Here is a 27,066-nt window from a genome sequence, read left to right as displayed (position 1 = left end):
ATAATGGTGTAATGCAAATTATTTTCTTGTGGATTATTAGTAATCATTGATTTTACATTAGTAGTAGCAAGTGAGGGAATTTAAGTATTTATGAGTTTATTCGGATAATTGTACATGAGTATTTACATTTTAGCCATTTATGTACTTATTAAACAACTAAAGTGACTAGTTACATTGCAGATTATTACTTTACATTCAAAACTGATCAGTTTATGAAAAATATTCATTGCTATGATTTCACTGTGCAATAGTCCTAATTAGGGCTGGGCAATATGGAGAAAATCTCATATCACAATATTTTTGACCAAATACCTTGATATCAATACCGTAACTATATTGTAGTGTTGACTGTTGGTGCTTTCACAAAACATTGACAGAATGACATTTTTAATAAATAATCATCAGTAATGACTGGTAAGTTCAGAAAATGACATCACTTTACTGTTATGCAGCCTTTAAAACCAGGAAAAGATAACACTTATGTCATATTACGATATCCAAAATCTAAGATGATTTTTGGTCTCATATCACAATATCGATATAATATCGATACATAGCCCAGCTCTACTTCTAATAGCTTATTTGGCATTTCAACTGTAAGAAATTGTGTGTGTGTGTGTGTGTGTGTGTTGTGTGAAAGAGAGAGAAAATTTAATTAAATGTATTGTAACTAAGTGTAACCGCCCAACTCAACCAGCTATTGTTTGAAAGTGTTATACCATTTAGAAAGACTTTCATGAGGTTTTTTAACATCAATACGCGTTCCCCAAGCCTGCCTGTGGTCCCCCAGTGGCTGGGAATAGTGAAAGGTGTAAACAAAACCCTGGGTATCCTGCTCTGCCTTTGAGAAAATGAAAAGTCAGATAGGATGATCTGGAATCTTTGTCCTTCTGAGGTCATAAGGGGAAATGTAACCTCCCCTTTCTCTGCTTTGCCCCCCTGAGAATTTGGCCCACCCATTAGAGCCCCCCATTAAAGAGACTTCAGATACAGTATTGGGTGACCACTAAGGTCCATATAAAACATACTTTAGAAACAGTATTAGGAGACCACTAAGGTTTATATAAAAGAGACTTCAGATATGGTATTACGGGACCACTAAGGTTAATGTAAAAGAGACTTCAGATACAGTATTAGGGGACCACTAAGGTCTATATAAAAGAGACTTCAGATACAGTATTAGGGGACCACTAAGGTTTATATAAAAGAGACTTTAGATACAGTATTAGGGGACCACTAAGGTCTATACAAAAGAGACTTCAGATACAGTATTAGGGGACCACTAAGGTCTATGTAAAAGAGACTTCAGATACAGTATTAGGGGACCACTAAGGTCTATGTAAAAGAGACTTCAGATATGGTATTAGGGGACCACTAAGGTTTATATAAAAGCATCTAAAGAGTCCCATGTCATCGGACCTTTAAATGCAGGGCTTTACTGCTTAGAGTATTTTGTCACTTGTGTTATACTTTTACTCATATTTTTTTTACTTCAGTAGAGGATCTAATACTACTAACCACTAAATTTAGGTTTTTAGCCAACGTGGATGAAACATGCTCAGAAAAAAATGGAAATGTAAACCTTTATAATTTCATGACAACTGCAAACTCAGTCTGCTGATGAAGCTCATATGATATGACCAAAAGGCAGAGAACAGCTTCCAAATTGACCTTGAAGTATTTTCCGAAATGTACAAACATGGCTTTAATATACTGCAAGCTCCATGTTTTTTACAGTCGCCTACATGGTTTTTACATAATAAATGTTCTTGTCAAACCACACTGTAGAAATGTACCATTAAGATTAGTTATGCGCTGAAATAGTCAAAGATCCTCCATACTATCCATAGGCAGGGCGCGTATCATTTCAGTTCTATGTGTTGTATTTCTTTCTGCCGCTGCCGTGGAGCTTTCTGCGTCAACTTTTCTCTGCAAAACTTTATTGTTCAAAACCGGAAGACAGAACGGGCTACGTGTCAGGAAAAGGGAAAATCAGCTAAATGGGCGAAGGCGATCAGGCCGCCTGAATTAACTTGTCTGGAATATTTTAGTTGTTTTAATTGTTGGTTTGGAGTTGACTTTTGCCACAACATAAACATTGAGACTTTTATTCTTGTCAAGTGACAATGTTAACTAAATTTGAAACAAAGTCGGCCCGTGTCAAAGGTAAGAGTTTGCCAGCTGCAGCTTAGAAGCTAACGTTGGCTAGCTGACGTTATCCGGCATTTATTTACCCTTTTAAAGTTATGTCTGTGAATGAATCAATTGCTTGTTTTAACATATTCATGTATCACAATATTGCTCTTTAAATAATTTATGGCATGTATTGTGTTCAAATGTAGTGATGTTGAACTCCATCTCTTCGCTTCGTTAGATAGCTATTTAGCTAGCGTTAGTAGCTAACGTTACAGTAGTTTAGCTAAACGACCACTTGACATGGTGTCCTTGTTGATTTCAAACCGTTAAACAATCAGTCAAATCCTAGCGAGTTCGAAATGAAGAAACAATTTAAAATATTGTAAAATGTATCGTATAAAATCGTGATAGCTACAATAACATGTATGTGTCAAAACAAGTTAACAGTCAGAGCTAAAATTTGAATTTAGACTACATTTCCAAAATGAGCCATTGTAATCAGAGTATACACCGCAGGTCTTCCCACATGTATGGCGTATATAACCTAAAAGCAGTCTCTCCCAGGTCACTGTTAGTTCTAGGAACCTGGGGAGCTATCAATCCTGTGAGCGGGTAGCGTGTGTTCCAGCTACTCAGGCAAAGAGTAATGTCAGATATAAGGGCAATTTTTGGACAGTCACTGGTAGATATATGAAAACAAATGCTGACGTTTTTAAAAGAGAAGACCAACCCACTTTTTGATAGAGAATACCTATTTTTAATAGGTTTAATTGCCTGTTTTTAACTGATATTATGAGATAGCTGATCAGCTGTTTTTACATTTCAGGCCTAAGTTTTCATCCGAAGAGACCATGGGTTCTTGCAAGTTTGCACAACGGAGTCATCCAGCTGTGGGACTATCGCATGTGCACGCTGATCGACAAGTTTGACGAGCATGATGGTAAGGCAGTGATGTGGCCGATGTAGTGTAGTATAGTATATCACTATTGATTCTCCTTCCACACTGTAATCTTGAAATGTGATGTAAATGATGCACCTTTGCCCACAGGCCCCGTCAGAGGCATTGATTTCCACAAACAGCAGCCTCTGTTTGTGTCTGGAGGAGATGATTACAAAATCAAGGTGAGACAGCTTTTGCGCTGGCATGTTGCCACGGAAGAAATATTACAAAGCGGACAAGTTTAAGCAGATAAGATGCCCACATCAATTGATGTCAGAGATGTAATGGTCTGTTGTATAGTGCTGTCATGGCTTGCTGATCAGTATTCCATACAATTATTAGTAACAATAATATGATATACATGTACATGCTGAGTAAATAGTTGTGTTTCGACCAGGTGTGGAACTACAAGCTGAGACGCTGCCTCTTCACTCTCCTTGGACACCTTGACTACATCAGAACCACCTTCTTCCACCATGTGAGTTGTTCTGCCACTTTACATGTAGTTACATTTTCCATGTGATAGTATAAACGCCATTACAAAATGAATCTCTTTTGAATCGGTAGAGCTTGAATCGATTCATAAATGTGAACTGTTTTTTTTTTTGCATGCCCCTACTTGTTGTCCGTGTGGAAAAAGTAAATCTAAAAGGAATGAATGAGTTCAACCATCTCCCTTTTTGCAGGAGTACCCCTGGATTCTGAGTGCCTCAGATGACCAGACTATTCGCATCTGGAACTGGCAGTCCAGGACCTGCGTCTGGTAAAACACTTTGAAGTTTTTATACTCAAGTACTTTTTTGAGAGTTATTGTTAACTTAAACAAAATAATTATTGGGGATAATTGTGCGTTTACATGTATTTTTTATTTGATACTGTATCTTTGCACAAATCATTTGGAAAATTGCAGCAAAAGCATTATAATGGGCATTGTTATTACCTTGAAAAGGTTTTAGACAGTTTGTGTTCTAATTCTGAATGATTCCCCCCCCCCCTTTTTTTTTTTATATATCCACAGTGTGCTCACCGGCCATAATCACTATGTGATGTGTGCCCAGTTCCACCCAGCTGAGGATCTCGTGGTATCAGCCAGTCTGGACCAGACCGTGCGAGTGTGGGATATTTCCGGTGAGGGCCCTGGGGATGGCTGGCCAGAGGACAGCGGGCTGGGTTAATGAAGGGGTGGGAGGGTAGAGTGGTACAAAGGATGAGGAAGAAGCAGGAACAGGATGAATGTAAAGTCTTGAACCACCTCTTCTTCCTCTCCTACCTGTAGGACAAATCTCTATGGGCTGTTTGCAGAAGCACCTCTCCTTTCAGGAAAGACAGACAGGGGAAATGGACGTATTGTCAGAACACATTTATAGTGTGGTATTTATAAATGAAACACTGCACTACAAATAAGTGTTGTGAATGAAGAGTTTAAAGATCAGTAAGGTGTAAGATGACACTATGGGGAGGTGTTTCTGTGCCTCTGCATGCTCTTAAAATCTTTGTATGTTGATGTTATTTCTTGTCTTCTCACTAACTGAACCATTAATTAACTCGCATCCACTATCACTTTGCTACATTTTAACATGCATTAGATGTGCATCTGTAACTGTCTCCTGTCCTGTGGAGACATTTGCTTTCACATTTTCTAGCAAAGAGCATGATTGCTTTTACACATCTACATCTTATAGCGTCATAGCAGGGTGTAGGAAATGTCACGCTTGACTCACCATGTTATATGCACGGCATCCATTTAACATGAAAGGAAGGGTCACTTTGCACTCATGTTTTCATTACAAGACATATGTCAATACTGCTTGCTATACTGTTGTTTTACCTCATCTTTTGGATCGGTGTAAAATGCGTGAAGAAAAACAACCGTAACTACTAACAGGTTTGCAAGCTTATCTTTCATAAACTTAATCTTATTGAGTACAGATTACAAATTTTATGTTTTTGAACTCCTCCTGGCGTGCATGGCTGGCTCTACTACTCAAAATAGAATCTGAACTAAACAACCGTGTTTATATTTCATTTAGCCAAAGTCACCATAATGTTACCAACTTCATTCCTAATCCATAACTGTGACATGTCTGATTTCATTTTCTCTGCATGTGACTTCAATATCTGTTCAGAAACATGCATGAGCCTCTAAGAAAAACTAAAAACATCAAACGCCCCATCAGAGCACGTCTTTACAACGCCAAGCACCACCCACCCCACCCCCATCAGCCGAGTTCATGCACTCCCTGTGTCCACCTTATTCCATGCGCCCCTGGAAACATCCACACCTGCACATGGGTTCCTAGTGCCATCTCTTTCCCTGTGTCATCTCTGATACTGCTGAACTACTTGTCCACCACATTGATTTAACGGGCAGGAATCATGTATGCAAGCTGTGTTTTCTCAATTTTTCTTCCTCCTCTCATTTGAGTCTGAGAGGTAATCATTATCTTTCACCGCTGTTCAACCAAATCATGAGTGTGGTTTTCTTCTGTATGCAAGCGATTCCTTGACCGAATCAAGCTCACTATATTTTGGCCATGATTGTTTCCAGACTCAAGTTGGTGGGGGAATGAGAGAGCAGATGTTGTGTTGGTGTGTTTCCACCCTGTGTGTGTTCAGTAGTCCAACAGTTCTCCCTCTTTATAATGTCCCTTTGTTGCCTCTCTCCTAGGGTATTGCTTTGTACTCGATTATTTTAATAATTTCTACCTTGTTTGTAATGATTTTCTTCCTCACCTGTATTGTGGTTGTGCCTTGTGTAACGTGAATATGGCTCCTTCCTTGCACGCGATGCCATGAATGTCGGTCACAGGTCTGAGGAAGAAGAACCTGTCTCCAGGCTCTGTGGAGACGGATGTGCGCGGCATCTCTGGTGTCGACTTGTTTGGTGCCTCGGATGCTGTTGTCAAGCATGTCCTTGAGGTGAGCAGTGCGCTTTACGTGCAAGACTCTGGGTTTTGTTGTTGCCCTGTTTGATGTGGTGTTCGAGTGAATCAACCTTTTAACTTTGACAGGTAACCTGAAGCTGTAACATTTTTCTTTTTAAATCCTCCAATAACACTAACACAAAGTGGTAAGGTGATGCTATGTTAGTGTAAAAATAACTTCCCACTGAAAAGCCAAAGAGAAAAAAAGCTTAGCATTGTGAAGAGATTTTCCAAATTATCACAGTTTTCAAAATGTCTGTAGTCCTGTTCATGGAAAATACCAACTAACCTTTTAGGCTTAATGGTAGAAACAGTAGGTAAGTGTAGTAAATACTCATCACGTGCTTCTGTGTCTTTTTGACTTATTGAAATGTCTAGCCTTAGGAAAGAAAATGACACAGTGGTGTGTCATCTAATTAAATTATTTGGACACAACCGGTCTCACTCATCCTTCGACTCCTTCACCTCTGATGGAATTAGCATGAAAAAGGAATCACGATTTAAATAACTTCTATAATAAAGCTTTCTTTTGCCTTTTTAATTAACTTTGTTCACTAGGGAGTCATTTTATTTAGTTTAGATTTGATCCCGAAGAGTGCCGTTAGTGTTACCGTGTTCAGAAACCCTTCAGCCCTGGGCCTCAGCTGGGGGGCACAGCTGTGGGCGGATCTTAGTTTGCCGAGTTGTGTGACGCATATTTGTGCATTTGTGCTCAGGGTCACGACCGGGGGGTCAACTGGGCCGCCTTTCACCCCACCATGCCTCTCATTGTGTCCGGAGCTGACGACAGGCAGGTCAAGATCTGGAGAATGAACGGTAACTGACTCCGAAATCCCTGGTTTAATCTGCTGCTCCCCAGCAACAGCCCATTATCAAAGTAGTTCATTGAAATGATACTTTATACCCAGGATGGCACATCTTTAACGACAAAACGCACTATTTAAATGCATCTGCTTTTTTATCACTGCTTCCTTATGCTACTAAGTGATTGATTTGGTACTTTAAAGCAGTGATTCTCAAACCTTTTCCAATAATGTACCCCCTTCCAAATATATTTTTCCTTCTTCCCCCTGACCAGCACAAAACATTTTTAGCAGAAAAAAAGCCTAGGATATAAAGAGTACAGTGCTGCGCTATCTGCATCTGATTTAATAAGCAACAATATTGTAATTGAAAAACATTTAAAGGTTACATTTCAAATGTTTAGAACCAATAAATTCATTCATAATTATAGTGTATAATTATTTTAGGAATTATGCATGACTGATATGTTTATTTAATTTACCATTTAAACAAACGAAAAAAACACCGGATATTACCCCTGCAGTATTCCAGAATACTCCTAGAAGCATGTGTACCTTCATTTGAGAAACACTGCTTTACAGCATCTGTCACTGTTTTCCTCTCCTACCCACTGTTTACGTATTTCTTCTCTCTTTCCACCCTTCATTATCTATTCCCCGGTCTCTTTTTCCCACGGTCCAGAATCCAAGGCATGGGAGCTGGATACGTGCCGCGGGCACTACAACAACGTGTCCTGTGCCGTCTTCCACCCGCGCCAGGAGCTTATTCTGTCTAACTCTGAGGACAAGAGCATCCGCGTGTGGGATATGTCCAAGAGGACTGGAGTGCAGACCTTCCGCCGGGACCACGATCGCTTCTGGGTGCTGGGGGCTCATCCAAACCTCAACCTGTTTGCTGCTGGTAGGTGGTGACTCTGGTCTGCATCTGTACACGTATAACAAAGTCAGAGGGAGTCTTAATTTCTTGTCTAAAAATGTCCAGCTCATGATTTTGGTGTTCCTCACCCTGCCTCATAGTACTCTGTGTCATATTCGTTAAGATGGCATTAAGCGCTGACATTTTGGTTACTGTCGTACGTAAAAGTAAAAAAAAGCACCCTCCTCCTGCAGCAGAGGGACTTGAACATTTACATGTTGAGTGTGTAACTAATGTGTATGTGACTATTAGTCTGAACAACTCTCTGTGTGCCTTTCAGGTCATGACAGCGGCATGATTGTGTTCAAGCTGGAGCGTGAGCGTCCAGCATATGCCGTGCACGGCAACATGCTGTACTACGTCAAGGACCGTTTCCTCCGCCAGCTGGACTTCAACAGCAGCAAGGACACTGCTGTCATGCAGCTGCGCAGGTAGGTCCTTACCAGCTCACCCTCTTTGTTATCTGGATAGCAGTGGATGTAACGTGCTGTGTTTTATATATATTTGTTTGTTCTAGTGGGTCTAAGTTTCCGGTGTTCAGCATGTCTTACAACCCTGCGGAGAACGCGGTCCTGCTTTGCACTGTAAGTATCTCTCAATCTCACACACACACAGAAACAGACAAAGACACACACACACGTTTGTTAATCCCTCATTGGTATCTACAGTCACTTCAATTACATTTTTTTCCATTTACGTTATGTAATGCTCTTTACCACCTGCAGAGGGCTACCAACCTGGAGAACAGCACCTATGACCTGTACTCTATTCCCAAAGAAAGTGACTCTCAGAACCCTGATGGTAAAGAAACAACTCACTAAAGTTCTGTTTTTCCTCACACGTTGCCCTGTAAATGGTGAATTGCTACTATTTAATTGCTACATATTGTATCTTTTTTTCAGTGATAATGTGTTATTAAATGTCAAGTCTTGCTTGCTACTGTATCATTTCTTTATCCAATATACTGTTCATTGATCCCCAGAGGAGAAATTACATTTTAATCACTAGACACATGCCTGAATTACACAAACATGCTCAGGACCTAATCACGCACAAATGGAGAGATGTCAGAGTGAGTGGGCTGCCAGTGCTGGACCAGTGCCCTGAGCGGTTGGGGGGTACGGTGCCTTGCTCAAGGGTTCAAGTGGCATCTCTCCAGCTACCAATCCACACGCTGTACTTTTGGTCCGTTTGGACACTTGAACTGGCGACCCGCCGGTTCCCAACCTAACTCCCTACCGACTGAGCTACTGCCACCCATAACTCTTACTTCTGGTGCATTTCCACTGCATGGTGGTTTAAATATACTGCACATAGTGGCAAACGTAACACAGAATCTGTTTTGTCTCAGCACCGGAGGGGAAGAGGTCCTCCGGTCTGACTGCCGTCTGGGTGGCCAGGAACAGATTTGCCGTCCTGGATCGTATGCACTCTGTAAGTCCATTTGCAGGTCTAGAAAGTAAGAAACTGTTTTGAGAAAGAACAATAATATCTAGACAAGGATTGACATTAACATTTCCCTCTCCTTTTTATTTAGCTGCTGATCAAGAACCTGAAGAATGAAATAGTGAAGAAAGTTCAGGTGCCGAGCTGCGAGGAGATCTTCTACGCCGGGACAGGTTCATTGTTGCTGCGTGATGCCGATGGCGTCACGCTGTTCGACGTGCAGCAGAAACGCTCTCTGGCCACCGTTAAGATCGCCAAGGTGAAGTACGTGGTGTGGAGTTCTGACACAAGCCACGTGGCTCTACTGGCCAAACACGGTGGGTAGATAAGAAAACTTATCCCAGAGTCACAAACTCTTATTCTAGCCTTTATACTTGTTTGTGCTGCCAGGGCTGAGGCTTTGAAACATTACATTGAGCTTTTCTACATCAGATTAGGCTTAAAAGTCAAAGTTATTCACACAAACAAAAGGTTGCAGTGTTGTAAATATTTAGTTTGAGGAAGATTGATTTGTGAATGTTGGTGAAAGCAGTTGATGAAAGGCTTTAGTACAGCTAAGTTAATGAGTATTGAAAATAATGCTGCCAAACAAGACACATTTCTATATGCTCCTGACCGCCAAGGGTTTAGCCCTGACGTGTATCTCTAATGGTTCTTATAAAGCAAGTCTAAAGCTCCATTGCTCTTATTCTTCATCCCTCAGCCATCATGATCTGCAACCGTAAACTAGAGAGTCTGTGCAACATTCATGAGAACATCCGAGTGAAGAGTGGAGCCTGGGAAGAGAGTGGAGTCTTCATCTACACCACCTCCAACCACATCAAATACGCCCTCACCTCTGGGTATGTGCTGCTTAAAAAAAGATTATTACAACTAAGTCTGTTATCAGGCAGATGAAATTCCCTTTACTTTGTACAAGCCACAGCGGCAGATTCAACACTCAACCTTTTCAACGTTTATAAGCAAAGGAGATATAAGGTCTTTCTGAGATGGCAGATAATTACTGGAAGTGAAAAATTACCAGACTGGAGATGGGCACTCCTTTTCAAATATGAAATTTAGTTTTTTTTTTCTTCAGAGTGCAAATGAAAAACAACCAGCAGTGCACACACCCAGTGCTGCTGATTGCTATTATTTGTTCCTACATTTAATTTCTTCACAAATTTTACTTTTATTTATGAAAACAAAAACTTTATTTGCTGTGTCTTTCCCAGACAAGGAAACCTGCAACATAATGGGGTTTTCCATTTATGGTATAATTATTTCCATTGCAGATTAGTACCGCCTCATGCGTGAGGCATGGCTGGTTGTAATATCAGGAAACTGCTGTGACCTAATGCGACACACACACACAGATTGTTGGATGTGCGTTTTTGATTACCGGTATGTGGCTGTTATCACAGCCAGAAGACATATTTAGTTTCAAAAGAAGCTGGAGGCAGCAATAAAAAAAAAAAACGCTGGCTGAACTATTTAAAACATGGCGAGTTTGTTTAGGAGACCCCCTTTGGTTGCTAGCAATGATGACGCAGTGAATAGTGACGATTCTCTCCGACCAATCAGTAGTCTGCAGGTTTTCACGTCTACTTTTGGTATTGCCTCAGCTCACTCGGAACCACAAATGAGGTAGTACTAAAAAAAGTACCTGTTAGAAGGTACCAGGGACTTTTTCTCATAATGGAAAAACAAAAAAGGCAAGTAGAGTTGAGAAGGCGTCATGCAGTGAGAAAACCGCCATTAGATTTAAAGGTCTGGCAGAATGCCACACACATCAGCTGGTTATGGAGTATTTTTTGAAAACATCTAACTTGGTACGTTCACTGTGTTCCCCTGTAGTGATCATGGCATCATCAGGACCCTGGACCTTCCCATCTATGTGACCCGTGTGAGAGGAAACAGTGTTTACTGCCTGGACAGGGAGTGCAGGCCGCGCGTCCTCACCATTGACCCCACAGAGTACCGCTTCAAACTGGCCCTGGTCAACCGCAAATATGATGAGGTGGGTCTGTGGTCATCACTGTGGTTTTATGAATTATTATTATTATTGCAGTAGAACCTTTCTGAAACTTTGCAATATTGTACTTGATGTTCAACAGTGTCAGAAATGAACGTAGATTGCAGCACTTTAGCATCTCAAGTCTTAATTTCATTAACATTTTTGACCTCTGAAACTTTGTACTGGCAATCATTTAGTTCCCAAATGCTGGTTCTGACATCATTCCTCTTATCGTTGTCCTTCCAGGTGCTCCACATGGTGCGTAATGCCAAGCTGGTGGGCCAGTCCATCATTGCCTACTTGCAGAAGAAGGGTTACCCCGAGGTGGCGCTGCACTTTGTCAAAGATGAGAAGACACGCTTTAGTCTGGCTCTGGAGTGTGGCAACATCGAGGTGAGTTGCTGCTGGGCTAGTCTGTATCAAAAAAACTTACATTTCCGGCATTGTTCAGGTGCCGCCGGATGTCCGTCGCCTTCCGCTTTCTTTGTGTTGCCATTTTAAACTCCGGTGGATTCATGAGGACTAGGGTTAACGGCTCCTTAGATCTCTGCAGGGTAAATCCAGATAGCTAGCTAGACGATCTGTCCAATCGAAGTTTTCCGTTGCACGACTAAAACAACTTTGAACGTACACGTTCCACCAAAACAAGTTCCTTCCTGAGGCTATTTTGCAGAGACCGGCTCCGTAGATTGACAATTGGGATTGGGTTAAACAAATGCCGATAAACCAGAGCATGCTTTTTCTTCCATCCCATAGTGCTGTGTGGACTAGCCATGCGAGGTTACTGCTAGACAAACTGTATAATTAGTAACAGTTTCTTGTTCATGAAATGCACTATTATTAGTTTTTTTTTTTTTTTGTGGATGTGGATAATGCTGCTGTTTGAGCCAAAATCAGTTGTAATTTCAGTTCATCAAGCTGTAGTTTGCATTCTCCCTCTGCTGTCTGGTTCACGTTTTCATCAAACCCAGGTTAAAAAAAAAAAGTAATTTAAATTTTTTTAATAAACATTCCTGTTTCTCTGTACTTCCAGGTGGCTCTGGAAGCAGCCAAGGCCCTGGATGAGCGTAGCTGCTGGGAGCGTCTGGGTGAAGCAGCACTGTTGCAGGGTCATCACCAGGTCGTAGAAATGTGCTACCAGAGGACCAAGAACTTTGACAAGCTGACCTTCCTCTACCTCATCACTGGCAACTTGGCCAAGCTGCGCAAGATGATGAAGATTGGTGAGAGATGGTTATTGAAGGATTTTTCTTTGTGCCACAGATGTGGGGATTTAGGTTGAGGTTTGTGTGTCTTGTTTGTCAGTGAACTAACATCTGATCCTCCTTGTTCGTAGCTGAGATCAGGAAGGACATGAGTGGCCACTACCAGGCAGCTCTCTACCTGGGAGATGTCAGTGAGAGGGTCCGCATCCTGAAGAACTGTGGACAGAGTGAGTTACCATATCGCAAAGTCACTCCTATTTCCTGTTTTTTGCTTTTTCCAATGTTCTTTAGCAGTTGAATATGATTCATGATTGACCTGTTACCTGCACACATCAGCCCTGGTGTCCACCACATTTTTCAGCAATAACCGCCATGCTGGTACGTTGCGGTGCTAGGCGTGACCCATCTTGTGCAATGCAATAAATTTGAACCACCCAAAATGACTTACAACCTCTCTTTTGGTAATGTATTAGAATCAGAAAAGGGTTTATTGCCAGGTGAGTAACACTTACAAAGAATTTGCCTTGGTAGTTGGTACATACATAAACCAAGAAATTAATACGAAACAAACCAGTACAAAAACAAATGTATACATAATAGCTGTTTAACATAGAAAAGGAGGCTGAATGGCTTGAGTGCATAATGTATAGAATGGGCAGTTGCATAGTCCAGGATCTGTTTAGGGTGGCGGGGGGATTCAATTAATTAAAATAAATGAAACCTCTACCTACCTACCAACCAACCAAAGAATATTGAGACTTAATCATCCTAATTTCCACCATGTCAAAACAGTGTTTAACTTGTAAACAATTGAATAGTAAGCCACCAACTCTGCTTGTGTGCATGTTTCCAGAGTCTCTGGCTTACCTGACTGCTGCCACTCATGGGCTGGATGAAGAGGCTGAGGCGCTGAAGGAGACCTTTGACCCAGAAAAGGACACGGTGTGTTGAGAAAATATTCTGTACAACATGGACAACCATAGCATGCAGTTTGAAACTAAAGCAGTGCGCTTTTTTTTTTTTTCTTGCTTTTTTTTCAGTGATGTAAAAATGCACAGTTTTGATCAAATAATTGTCTCTTGAAGGTCCCAGAGGTTGATCCCAATGCACAGCTGCTGCAGCCTTCTCCACCCATTAACCCTCTGGACACCAACTGGCCTCTGCTCACTGTATCAAAGGGCTTCTTTGAGGGAGCCATTGCAGCCAAAGGTGAGTCATCAGATTTGACACATGCGCATAGTGTGTGTGTGTGTGTGTGTGTGTGTGTGTGTGTGCGCAAAATGTGACAGTGAGAAGTATTTTGCAAGTGTTAAAAGTCTAATTAAATGATATGTTGTGGAACCTGTGGCAGCTGACTCTGTCCCGAGTGAGAACCGTGTGTTTGTGTTGTAGGGAAGGCAGGTCAGATGGCTGCCGACCTGGACATGGAAGCCCCAGGAGGCGAGGGCTGGGGAGACGATGCTGAGCTTCAGCTGGATGAAGGTAAATTAAGCGGAACTTAAAGATTTTATAAAACCTTACCTTGCAGTCAGGGTCATCACAACAGTAATACTACAACTTTGTATATAGTGCTGTACCAATTCCAAATGTTGCTGTACTATTCATTGTCTCAGAGACTATTGTGATTAACAGTGTAATTGTCTCTTTCAATTAAATTATTAAAAAAAAAACATTTCATTTATGTAAACATTTTGTTGAACAAATTAAAATTTTAAATGAATTCCAGGATACATCTTTTTTTGATATAACTTATGTGACTGAGATAATGTAATAACACGAATACACAGCCTATAAAGTAAATGCCTCTTCATTATCATAAAAATGTAATTCTAACTGTATCCCCCCCTTTTGCCATTTTTGTTGCAATGAACGTGTATAGGGTCAAGTGTTAACAACTCCACCTAATAATCACTTATAAAATTACAATTTGGCACATCCAAACAAAATTAACAATCACCATCAACAGTCATACCTTAGGACCTTAGCTAATTTAAGCAATTAATTGCGGTTAAACAAAGAAACGTGAATATGTAAGATATTAACAATTAGACCATTATGTAAAAATTGTTACAGGCCTATTTGTATAAATGCATATTTATCTTTCCTCATATTTCTCTGTCTCTCAGATGGCTTCATGGATGCCCAGGAAGGGTTAGGGGAAGAAGGGGGAATGAAAGAGGAGGGAGGAGGCTGGGAAGTGGAGGAAGACCTGGACCTTCCTCCAGAACTGGTGAGAAGAGCTGCATCAAACTGTGTTAACACTAGCCACAATAACATTGTCAATAGACCTTCAAAGAAATGAAACCGACCAAATCCTGTCACCACTGTAGCTGAAGTGTTGCACTGAGAAGTTATTTTTGTGCTCTGCTACAGTATGATAGCAAATGTTGAAATTCCTCATCACAATGTTGGTCTCCCAACCCTCAGGACATACCGGCGGGTGCAGGTGGAGGAGGGGAAGATGGCTTCTTCGTCCCACCGACCAAGGGCATGAGTCCCACGCAGATGTGGTGCAACAACTCCCAGCTGCCAGTGGACCACATCCTGGCTGGCTCTTTCGAAACTGCTATGAGAGTATGTGCATAATTTGATATTATTTTCCTACTTTTGGGGTTAAATATATTTTTACATTAAATGTTTGGTTTAAAAAAAAAATCAAAGTGAGGTGTGGCCAAGCACCGTTTGGATGACAGTGTCTTTATGTTAATTCATGCATTATACCGGTATTAACTTTCCCCTTCAACACCACAGTTGCTACACGACCAGGTAGGAGTTGTGAACTTCACCCCCTACAAGGCTCTGTTCATGCAGACAATGTCCAGAGGCCGCACCTGTTACCTGGGGCTGCCCTCCCTGCCCTGCCTGCGTGGCCATCCCCAGAGAAACTGGAAGGTACAGCAGGAAGTTATTTTTTTATCATCTGGGATTAGGAATCACGATATGTTCCTCTAGCTGTGTCACAGATGTGAATATGCTTTCCATTTTTGTATCAGTTACCGGCTATTACTGTTTCTAATGACATGTTTGAGTGAATGTAAACCAAATACAATTACTTTTAAGGACTGTGGCGCAAAGCAAGGACTACCTGCTGTGGGCATGCGTCTTTCCGACCTAATCGCCCGCCTGCAGCAGTGCTACCAGCTGACTACGTCCGGGCGGTTTGAGGAAGCTGTTGAGCGCTTCAGAATCATCCTGCTGTCTGTACCGCTGCTGGTGGTTGATAACAAGCAGGAGATTGCAGAGGTGAGCACCAATCCTGCTGTGAATTTCAATCAGTTAAAACTCCAAATGCAGCACAAATTATTGGAATTTGTCATGCAAACCCATGTGGGGTTACATGCAGCTTATTTTGCATATATACCTAAATATATTTAGAAAGTTGACTTTTTAAAATGTGTAAGGGTCATCTGTATCATTGGGATCTCTCTATGTTTTTCAGGCTCAGCAGCTGATCACCATTTGCAGGGAGTACATCGTGGGTCTGACCATGGAAACCGAGAGGAAGAAGTTGCCTAAAGAAACATTGGATCAGCAGAAGAGGCTTTGTGAGGTAAATATTTGTGGCTCATCGACGTCGCCTTGATTGAATGTCAAGGCTGACCATCGTCGGCATGCGTCCACAAAGTGGTAGTTAGTTATACTTCCGTTTCATTCCCTATGACTTATTTTCTTGTGTCTTCGTCTTATTTTTCCCTACAGATGGCTGCTTATTTTACCCACTGTAATCTCCAGCCAGTCCACATGGTGCTGGTGTTGCGCACAGCTCTGAACCTCTTCTTCAAACTGCGCAACTTCAAGACAGCTGCCAGCTTTGCTCGACGCCTGCTCGAGCTGGGGCCGAAGCCAGATGTTGCACAGCAGGTTGGTTGTGCGAAATCCACAGCTTCATTTAGTGGGATTTAAAAAAAAAAAAAATTTATTATCAGTTCTATACTGTTTTCTCATCTCTTACCACCGTGTTAAATCTCTCACCACCATGCAGACCCGTAAGATTCTGTCAGCCTGCGAGAAGACCCTCACAGACGCCCACCAATTGAACTACGACCCCCACAATCCGTTCGACCTGTGCGCTGCCTCTTTTGTCCCTCTGTACCGTGGACGTCCTGTTGAGAAGTGCCCTCTGTCTGGAGCCTGCTACTGCCCTATATACAAAGGCCAGATCTGCAGAGTCACACAGGTAGGTCGGGACTCTGGACCGCCATGTACAACTTCAGTCAACCTGAAAAGCTCTTCATAATAATAATATAATGCTTTTATATTATACTTTCTAAAAGCAACGTTTTTAAGAACATTGGCTTTGCAAAGGTCTGAAGAGAAAATAGCTTTCATTATTAGTGTTAATAACATTGTGTGTGTGTGTGTGTGTGTGTGTGTGTGTGCGCGTGTGCGTGTGCGTGTGTGTGTATTCATAATATATTTAAATAAATAAAAAATTCTACATTGCAAATAATTTACTAGTAAGTGTTAAATAAAACCAACAGACCCATCAGTCATGACATGCATGCTCCTCATTCTGCCTAATTGAATCTGTAATTGAAAGGGGCATATTCAAAATAATAGCAGTGTTGTGTTTAATTAGTGAGGTGATTGATTCTGTGAAGAAAAAGGTGTCAATTATGGACCATATTGAAGGAAGGAAGGAGGCAAATGTTGTGCATGCTGGTTATAATGCATTTCCCACTGAAATATTTAGCAAAATTGGTTTTTCCAGACATTGCTCTGACGAACAGTGGACTTTGATTTATTCAAAAAGTTGATTGGAGAGGGGAAGCCATATAAAGAAGTGCAGAAAATCATTTCCAAAATGATTTAAAATGCCTTAAATTGGCATCCAATGCCTGAATGACTTGGGGGGGGGAAACGGTGAACTACCATTTGAATGGATCAAAGAATAGCCAAAATGGCAAAATACCTGGCCTTTAAAATAAAAATTTGCCTCCCTCTATGGGAATTTAACAGAAGAGTGTCTATACCCATGCCCCCTGTATTTTAAGGAAGAACATTTATTTATTAACAATACATTATTCATTCACAAAGAAAATTGGTTTCTTTTTTAAAGGGTAGGAATTTCCTAAAATTTAAATTAAAAAAAAACTTTAAAACATTATTTTAATTAAAGCATTAATATCAATTTCCAAAAGATGTTTTTTTGTTTCTCTTTTGAATAAACTTTAGCACTGGTGTGTAAACTTAGGTAAGCCACTCTATGTGAAGCAAAGCTCCAGCTAGAAGCCCCCGCAAAGTCTCATTGCTCAAAAAAAGACATGTACTGAATAGGTTGAAATTTGACAAAAGACGCATTGACTGGCCAAAGGAGAAATGGAGCAACATTCTGTGGATTGATGAGAGCAAAATTGTTCTTTTTGGGTTTAAGGGGCCGCGGACAGTTTGTCCAATGACCGCCGTACACTGAATTCAAGCCACAGTACACTGTGAGACAGTAAAGCATGGTGGTGCAAAAATCATGTTATGGGGATGTGTCTCATACTGTGGTGTTGGGCCTATTTATCACATACCAGGGATCTTGGATCAGTTTCAATACATCAGAAATACTTAAAGAGGTCATGTTGCCTTATGCTTAAGAGGAAATGCCTTTTGAAATGGGTCTTTCAACAAGACAATGACCCAAAACACACCAGTAAGCGAGTAAAGTCTTGGTTCCAGATGAACAAGTTTGATGTTATGGAGTGGCCAGTCCAATCCCCGGACCTCAGTCCCATAGAACACTTGTGGGGTGCCCTCAAAAATGCTGTTTCTGAGGCAAAACCCAGTAATGCAGAGGAATTGTGGAATGTAGTTCAATCTTCCTGAGCTTCAATACCTGTTCACAGGTGCCAGCGGTTGGTTGACTCCATGCAACACCGATGTGAACCAGTTCTCAGTAATAATGGTTATGCAACTAAATTGTAGTGCAGGGATTTAAAGTAAAGCAAACCCTTGAGACATTTTCAGTTCATACAGTAAATGTTTGAGTTTGTAAAGAAAAATGCAAATACTGTTATTTTTATGATCAGCCTAATATTCCGTTTTCTTCGGTTTCTGTAAAGGTTAACACAAACTTAATGAATGTTGGTCATGTTGTGATTTGGAATTGAATGTGTAGCATTCCCAATGCATTGAAATGATGGAACCAAAAGCTATTCTAAGGATTTTGAGCATTATTCCCTTTTTTAAACACACTGCTATTATTCTGATTACAACTGTATAAATCATTCCTGATGGTTGTGTGGATGTCTGTGTCTCTGTTACTAGAAACCAAGATTAGTGAGGATCTTATTCATTGTTTCCCCACGTAACCTCTAACCTTTAATTTCACTTTATTTTCTAGGCGACAGAGATTGGTAAGGATGTAATCGGTCTGCGTGTGAGTCCACTACAGTTTCGTTAAGAAGAGATGGAGACAAAAACGAGGAAAAGATAACAAATACATCCACTTCCTCTTCAGAAATAATGATTGACACGAGAAATGAAAGCAGATATGTTTGGTCACAGTGATGTTAAACCTCTGTTGCTTATAACTATATTATTCCATGCATCACCTATCCTGCAAAAAGCTATTACTTGTAAAACCTCCTGTGTCATTTCTATGTTGTGGCTCTATTAGTCGTAAACCTAGCTGTTTTTTCTGACTTTTTTGAGATGAATAATTGTAATTGAGCAGCACTGCTATGTGTAAATGGGGGGAAATTAAAATAAAAATGCCTGTCTATCAACTGAATCTGTGTGGTGTGTTTTTGATGTAGGATGTTGGCAAAGCTTTTTGGCCAGTGCCATAGAAGGTTAATGGTTTTATTGTGTGTGTGTGTGTATGTGTGTATGTGTGTGTGTGTATGGATGGATGGATGGATGGATGGATGGAGAGAGAGTAGATTAGGCACATCCAAAGTGCACCACAGGGCTGAGTAACAAGAAAAGTACAGAGTTGAGTCACTCCTTAGCTGGCATTACTTTGGTCCTTGAAGTGAAAAAAGTTTATTCTATGAACGTAGGTTTTATTTCGCCGGACCCGAAGCTTTAAAAATACATATTAACTTAATTACACCCGTTACATCCACTGCTGCCATTTTGAATGAGTCCGTCTCCTTTCAGGGGAGCGGAACCAAATTGCGGAACCCGGACGTTTTCTATGTCAACACCTACTGTTATTCTTCTGCTTGTTAAACCAGGAAGATGGATTTGCTGTCGAACAAATGGGTCGTTCATTTACTAGTTTGTTGTCTTTTCATCGGTAAGTTGTATTCTAACAGTGCCCAATGTCCATCTTCACCTATTTGTTTATGAGCAGAGTGTGGTTCTGTAACAGGCGGTTAGCTTGATAGACTGCTTTGTGCTTAGAGCTAGCCGAATGCTAGGCTAGTTATCGTTAGCTAAAACTGCCCTCTTTGGGTTTAATCCCCATTGCCGAGTTTTTTTAATATAAGTTTTACAATGGGGTTCAGCGTTACAGGAATTATTGACCAATTTCTACCAACTAGAAATTTCAGAATTAATTCCAGGCCTCTGTTTTATTTTCGACGAATTTACTCTGAGACAGTCACAGATTGGGTCTGCCCTCCTGATATAGCTAGCTAAGCAACCCATGATCAGCGTGACTGCTCGTGATTCCCCGCTGCGGCCGCCCGGAGCTCGGGTAGAGCGGCAGGCCAAATTAGTAAAAGAATAGCGTCGTTTAATGTTGATTTTGTTGTCACAAAACACAAAGCAAATGAAGCATTTAATCTATTTTAGATTGCCCTGGTAAATTTGGCATAGAGGTGATCCTCCAAAATAGCACTTTGTTTCAATTAAAGCGAGATAGATAGATGTTGTGTTAATCCCAAAGAAATTACAGTATTGCAGCAACGATATATCGAATATCAGAAACACTGCACACATACAGAATATATATGAAATAAGTTTGTTACATAAACGGTTATGTTGCTGAACATTTAGTGAAAAGGATAAGACCAACAGGGGAAACAAACCAAATGGCTAAATTATTTTCTTCAGATATGAGAAAAGGCCATCTGCTTGTGTGCAAGAGTATTTATACCAAAGTGATGTAGTCTAAAACTAGGAAAGTAATTTTGCCAGCAGTGAGAGATAGAGGACGTTACTTTTATTTTAGGTTCTCTGAACAATTAAAGTCCACTCCTCTGTGACATAAATTCTGCTTTTCTTTCTTTATCATACCCCCTTGGTTAAAACTATACCCTAATTTTTGTATTGTGCAGTTGTTAAAGGGCTTTTTCCTTTGCAGGTGTCAGCTGTAATTCAGTGGAAAAGAAGATTTATGTGCATCTCAATTACACTGTCCCATGTGTACGACTGCTCAATGGAACACATCAAATAGGCTGCCAGTGTGAGTAAAGCAATAGATTCAAGTGATGCTAATTACTTTTCATGGGAATCCAACGTGCATCTGGGACACTTATGACAAGTATTACTAGTGTTCACATCTTAACTGCAGACTGTGTCTCTTTATGGTCTCTGGCTGTCTTTTATTCACATGAATTTTGAATTAAAGTGCTTACTACATAGTCTACTAAAACTGTTTTCTGTGTGGATGCTTAAGGTAGCAAGAAATTAAAAGCCAATATGTTCTGTGATTTATATCAGATACAAAGGCCAAGCAGCAGGAGCAATTTTGTCTTTATTGCATCAAATGTTTTGTCCTAGAACATTTCCTGTAATAGAAAAGAGGCCTGCTCAGCACACACATTGATTAGATAAGCTTTTTTTTAAAATCTAGTACAGCTGTTGTACCTCACATCACAGATGCTGATAGTGATTTTCTTTTGGATTTCAGCCCTTTTGTCAGGCAATGTGGGAGTGCTCCATGTGCTTGAGTCAGAGGAAAATGTGGACTGGGTCCTGCGCTCGGGTCCCAATCCTCCTTATATGGTTATCATGGAGTCCCCGCTCTTTACCAGGTACAGGTAGCATGTCTCACCCTGCAGAGGGAGTACTTACAGTGGTTCCTAATAAGAGTAAAGACCAGGCTATACTCAGTTGTTTTACCATGTCCAAAATCAAAAGTGGTTCTAGTTATTCTGAACAGCTACAGTATATGAATGAAATAATAGGGAAAATACGAGTTAGTAGTTCAATAAGTCCTCAGCATTTCAACTATAGCATTTTTTTAAAGAGTAGCATCTGGGTATGGTGTTGACATACACATATATTTAATTGGTTTATGGTTTTGAATATTGTAGTTACTGTGTCATCGTTTCTTGTTTTTTTTGTCTGGGTGGGTGGTGATGACGAAGCGGGTGGGGGTGTGTGTCTATGAAGCAAGGTTTGGTATGTCTAAGAATAGATATATTGTTAATCCCAAAAAAAGAGTAGTAGGTAGGGGTGAAACTCAAACAGTTATACAACGAACAGTACCGTTACTGCTGCAAATTCTACCTGTCTAACCCTAAGGAAAGAAACTTGAACCACATTTCAAACCCGTTTCCGACCTGTATTTGGACCTGTATCGTTTACACCGCCCCGTGCCAACTGTCTGCCCGTCTGCCTGTCAGATCCATCATGATGAAGTTGAAGAACGGCTCTAGCAGGGTGGCTGGCGTTGCTGTTGTGGCGCAAAGTGCAAATCCGCTTGAGGGCTTCTCTCCACACACCACCTGTCCCAACGAAAACACAGGTGGGTGAGGGTTTGCCTGCTGAGTCTTGTCTTTCGGTATTACCCCGGTTACCTAAATTAATTGTAGTTTAATGATCCTCAGAAGGCACAGCACATGAAATGACATGCTGCAGTGGGTTCAGTTTTAATGTACTGTGAGCATGTTTTGTTATTTTACAATGTCAAATCACATTGGATAGGCTGATAGAGTTGCAAACTGAGAAGAAAAAAGCTGAAGACTTTAAAACATCGTAAGCTTAAGGCTTTTTGCCTTTTCTGTTGCGGCGCAGTAATAGAATTTGAAGTTTGCCACTTTGACGTTTATTGCTCTTTGGGAGTTGTAGTTACCTTCTCCCCTGGAGTTTTTATGTACACATGCTTGTACCTTTTACTTTTTAGCAGAGAATCACATTTTTCTAATGCAGTTGTACTGACGATTCAATTGGGAGAATTTTATGCCCTTGGAGATGTGTAGTTGGAACATTTCCACGGCTTTCCAACTACATGGAGAAAATGGTGGGATTTTCATTTCTGGAATCAATTTGCAACTGTGTAATATTTATTTACACCAATCATCAGAAAAAGAAAAAAATTCAAATATTAGTCTTACTGATACTAGAGATGTTCTGATACCAATACCAGTATTGGTATTGCCTCCGATACTGCCTAAAACACTGGTATTGGGAAGTACTGGAGTTTATACACCAATCTGATACTGTGTTAAAAAGAAAAACTTAAAGATATTCTACTTTAAAGCAGGTTCAGGTATTGGAATCGGGAAGTAAAAAAGGGCATCGAAACATCTCTAGTTGATTCTGTAAATACTTACATTTTCATGCAGGTTGCTTGTAGAAATCGGTGAGCTAGATACCAACTCCTTTTTTAGCTTTAATGTATTTGCAGGACTTTAAAGAAATCTGCTCATGCAGTTCTCACTGATGAGTTTAGTGTTACGGCTGCTGACTCCACTATGTATTTCCTTCAGGCCTGTATACAGAAAACTACGATCCATCCTTGGCCCATTGTAACGTGACAACGTGGAACCCTTTGGGAAGTGGTCTGTCCTACGAGCAGTTTGACTTCCCCATCTTCTCTTTGAAAGACGACAATGACACTCAGGTCATACGGCAGGTAATGTGACAGGAATCGGGTGAAGTTGGCAACAAAAGCTGATATATTGTTTGTTAATCCCATTTGATAAAATCCCTTTGTTCTTACAATTGTTTTTTTTGTTCAACTTTGTTGTCCCCGCTGTCACAAAATAACTGTCTAATTATTTTCCGTTTGCCTCTGACGTTTGAGAATAGACAACAGTAACAGTACAGTCACAAAAAAATCTGATCTGAACTTGTCCCAACAGTGTTTGAGATTAGGCATGATGCCAATAAAGCTGTTTCAGTAGCACTTAATATCATCATCTTCCTAAAGACAGCATGTTGTGGTACAGCATGTTGAGACGATTTATCAGAAGACCCCACAAATAATTAGATGCTTCTCTGCTATTGTATGTGACAAAAACAGGAGGATCATATTACATAGGTTTTAAACGTCTGCTTCTGATGCAGTGCGACTGTGGTGCAGAGGTTTTCACAGAATAGAGATAACATTGCTAATCTCAACATGACCTGCAACTTTTGGTTTTATCTCTTCTTTTAGTTTCCACTCACTGGCTGGTGAACTTCAGACTTAATCTTGCCTTTTTAAAAGTCTTTATATTGCTCTGTGAAGGAATGTGTATGAATTTTAATGACTTTGTCCAGAGGCTAGATTCACATTAAAGTTTATTTCTGGCAGTTTAAAACTTTGTGATTGTTCCGCATCTCTGATTAGATGAGGGGGGGGGGGTAAACGAGGAAAACTGTTCTGTAAACCAACAGATTTAGGTTTGATCCCCAGATGTCAGTGATATATGAAGTCGCAGACATGGTAGTTAAGACTATTATTGTGCCCAAACCTGCCAGTAGAGCCCTGAGCAAGAGCATTAGACCCAAGTATGTATGTTCTAACTTGTTCTAAGGATTGAAAGATATTTGAGAATAACTCAAATCTATAATGTTATTGTGGCATCTATGTCTGAATTAAAAAAAAAAAATGAGGAGGCAAGACCTGCTTACAAGGAAGTTTCAAATGTGTATGCTCTTCTCTTTTCGTAGTGTTACATGGACCATAACCGCGCTGTGAACGGCAGCACCCCTCAGTACCCGCTGTGTGCTATGCAGCTCTTCTCCCACATGTCCGCAGTTACCGACACAGCCACCTGCATGAGGAGAAATGACATCAACTTCAGTATCAGCCCAGGTATTTATGCAACATGAATACATATCTATTCACAGCGGGTTTGGATACCATTCAAAGAGATTTTTTGGACTTTTTTTATAAAGGCTAAATGACTACATGACAATTTTTACCTGAGTCAATGTTGTTTCTTGTTCTGTGTCTCCCTTTAGAAATGGTTTGTGACCCATTGGGTGACTATAACGTGTGGGCCTCCACCCGGCCAATTAACAACACAGCCAAGGGCCACAAGATGTGGGAAAGTGTGGTCATAGCAGCAGCCAGGGTGAGTTACAGCAAAGGCTTTTTCTTCTTCACCAGTGATCTCACTTTTAAAAAGCCTTCCAGTATAGAAGCCATGCTTTGTGATGCATGCCATGTGATGGAACAGTTAAAGGCAGTCTTACAGGCAGTGTTTCTGTGCTTTGCTCCTTGTGTAAATATTCTTCCTACTTATTTAACAGCTATGAGAACAAAACACATAAATGAAAGTGATAAGGTGGCAGAGTGGCCTGTTTTAAAAAAAAAATTGGCTTATCCATTGGGAAAACTTTTCTCTTTTACTTTGTAAATTGGAAATATTTACTGTAATTTGTAGCTGTTGGTCAGACACAAAAAGAAGGTCCCCCCCACTTTTATCTGACGTTTTATTGCCTGAAGGGTTCATCTGTTGATTGCATTATACTGTAGGTGAACCCAAAGACATGATGGGCTGCATTACCTCATATTTGGTTTATGCTTTGATTAAAAATAGGTAATTGCAAGTTGAACCGAACTACTTACCTAGATCTGATGTCTGCTTGATGGACCTTCTCTCTTTCTTCCCTGCAGTTGGACAGCAGATCTTTTTTCTTTGAAGTTGCTCCAGGAGCAGAGAGTGGAGTCTCTGGGTTTGTCACTCTGCTCGCGGCCACTCACGCTCTGCGAAATGCCATCCAGGAGGCCCCACCCAACCGCACCATTCTCTACACCTTCTTTCAAGGGGTCAGTCATTTCCACATAACAGTATGCACCATTGTGCTCAACAAACATGCAAAATTTGACTTTGTTCTGCCAACCGTACTCATGTTTTTGTACATTTTATTTGACTGTTTTGACTCCAGGAAACCTTTGACTACATTGGCAGTTCGAGGATGGTGTATGATATGCAGAACAATCATTTCGCCGTGGACTTGGACAACGTTCACTCAGTATTGGAGATAGGACAGGTGTGTATTGTAGACTTCCAGTAATCTTCTGTATGTATCAACCACCAAATTTTACGGGAATACTTACAAAAATTCCTTAAATGCATGTCAAGGTATTGCTTGAAAGTAATACCATACCCGAGTGTCAGTATGATTTTAAAATGGAATCTAAACAACAAAACTGCTCATCTGTCCAGCTTGCTTTGGGTAGGTTTTAATGCTCAGGGGACAAACAAACAATTAAGGTCTGATAACTTAATAACATGACTTGCCAAACCATACTTAACTCATGTTATTATAGTATAACTACATTATTTGTATATTATGTCAAATATCTTTATGACAGCTTTTTTTGTGATTTTTATTTTCTTAAATTCAAAATCCGTAAATATTTACAAACAGTTAGAAACAATACGTTGGGACAAAGGAACGCGTCCCAGGGCCAAACAACACAGAGAGGAAAAACAGGAAGAAGAGAGACAAAACAGCACACGCAGAAACAGACAAACACACACACACACACACACACACACACACACACCGGGACACGGACACTCCTCACAGAGTCAACGATGCTCTGCCAAGTGTCCAGAGTCTTTTCATTCGCTCCATGGATGCGCGCCGGAGAGAGTTCCTTATAAATCCAAATAAGAATGCGTCCACGTGCGGATAGAGAGGTTGTGAATTGGTCACCAACGGGTTATTTTTATGACAAATTGTAGCAACAGAGGCCTTTTTATGTTACCGCTGTGGACAGAATTTGTGAAGATGTGCTTGACCTTTTGTTACTCAAATGTTAAAAGGTGTATGTTATCTTTATGTATTTATGTGTCTAGTATATCAGTATGTTGAATTTGTTGACCATAGGTGGGACTTCATGCTGACTCCAGACTGTGGCTTCACTCTGATCCTGTGTCTAGGAAGAACGGCAGTGTCAATGCCGAGGTTAGTATCCTGTACATTCCCGAGCTTCCTCCCTTCTCATACAACCCCACAGGACATGTAAATGATACCTACAAGGGTAAATTGTGCTAAATTGGTAATGAAATAATAAATATGTAATGGATCATGTAGAGACACATAACACATTTTAATATATTTACATAAAACTGCTCGGGACACGGTAGATGCTACATCGAAAGAATCAGAATCAGCTTTATTGACCAGGTATGAAGACACATACGAGGAATTTTCCTTTGGAGCATAGTTGCTCACAATGTGCTTACACATACAAACAAACAACCAAACAAACAATATATACACACTAATATAGACACACTAATATATACATACACTAAACAGAAACAATGTAGAGAGATGAGTGCAGTGAAGAGTCCAATAAAAATTATTTAAATGTGGAACATAGTGCAAAGGGTACTGGGATAAATAGTATTACGTTATTATATTACAATATGAACATTATGAACAGTTCTGAAATAGGAAATGAACCTGGTTCAAATTCAAATAGGTATTAAGTGCTGTGTGCGGAGGTTGCCAGCTGATAAAAGTAAATTACGAGGGCGCCCAGATAGCACAGTTGGTAGAGCAAGCGCCCATATACACTCACCGGCCACTTTATTGGGTACCCCATGCTAGTAACGGGTTGGACCCCCTTTTGCCTTCAGAACTGCC

The 27,066-nt window shown here is 40.6% G+C and overlaps 2 protein-coding genes across 2 annotated transcripts in view; both read left to right on the top strand.

Moving 5' to 3' along the window:
• The first annotated feature begins 1,897 nt into the window (after positions 1-1,897).
• On the top strand, positions 1,898-19,084 carry copa (COPI coat complex subunit alpha). The gene is made up of 30 exons (XM_034886977.1): positions 1,898-2,166; positions 2,963-3,076; positions 3,185-3,258; positions 3,474-3,554; positions 3,763-3,839; positions 4,095-4,204; positions 5,886-5,995; positions 6,717-6,816; positions 7,486-7,704; positions 8,000-8,150; positions 8,237-8,303; positions 8,445-8,520; positions 9,071-9,153; positions 9,257-9,482; positions 9,869-10,007; positions 11,002-11,164; positions 11,408-11,554; positions 12,195-12,384; positions 12,498-12,593; positions 13,220-13,308; positions 13,452-13,575; positions 13,759-13,848; positions 14,493-14,596; positions 14,794-14,940; positions 15,118-15,258; positions 15,427-15,609; positions 15,806-15,916; positions 16,066-16,227; positions 16,349-16,543; positions 18,695-19,084. Exons 1-30 carry the CDS (start codon positions 2,127-2,129, stop codon positions 18,752-18,754), a joined length of 3,669 nt encoding a protein of 1,222 aa, XP_034742868.1. The 5' UTR covers positions 1,898-2,126; the 3' UTR covers positions 18,755-19,084.
• A 277-nt stretch (positions 19,085-19,361) lies between these two features.
• The window catches only part of ncstn (nicastrin), a 15,609-nt gene continuing 7,904 nt past the window's right edge, over positions 19,362-27,066 (top strand). The window contains exons 1-10 of the mRNA XM_034886978.1: positions 19,362-19,594; positions 20,606-20,707; positions 21,155-21,278; positions 21,873-21,994; positions 22,959-23,104; positions 24,127-24,271; positions 24,421-24,533; positions 25,079-25,231; positions 25,351-25,455; positions 26,302-26,379. Of these exons, the coding sequence (XP_034742869.1) occupies positions 19,537-19,594; positions 20,606-20,707; positions 21,155-21,278; positions 21,873-21,994; positions 22,959-23,104; positions 24,127-24,271; positions 24,421-24,533; positions 25,079-25,231; positions 25,351-25,455; positions 26,302-26,379 (1,146 nt within the window). The 5' untranslated portion in view covers positions 19,362-19,536. The remainder of the gene's footprint in view (positions 19,595-20,605; positions 20,708-21,154; positions 21,279-21,872; positions 21,995-22,958; positions 23,105-24,126; positions 24,272-24,420; positions 24,534-25,078; positions 25,232-25,350; positions 25,456-26,301; positions 26,380-27,066) is intronic.

Source organism: Etheostoma cragini, chromosome 12 (assembly GCF_013103735.1).
Source record: "Etheostoma cragini isolate CJK2018 chromosome 12, CSU_Ecrag_1.0, whole genome shotgun sequence".
Lineage (NCBI taxonomy): Eukaryota > Metazoa > Chordata > Actinopteri > Perciformes > Percidae > Etheostoma > Etheostoma cragini.
The sequence above is the reverse complement of the archived record's forward strand: the minus strand, read 5'-3'. Positions and strand labels throughout refer to the sequence as shown.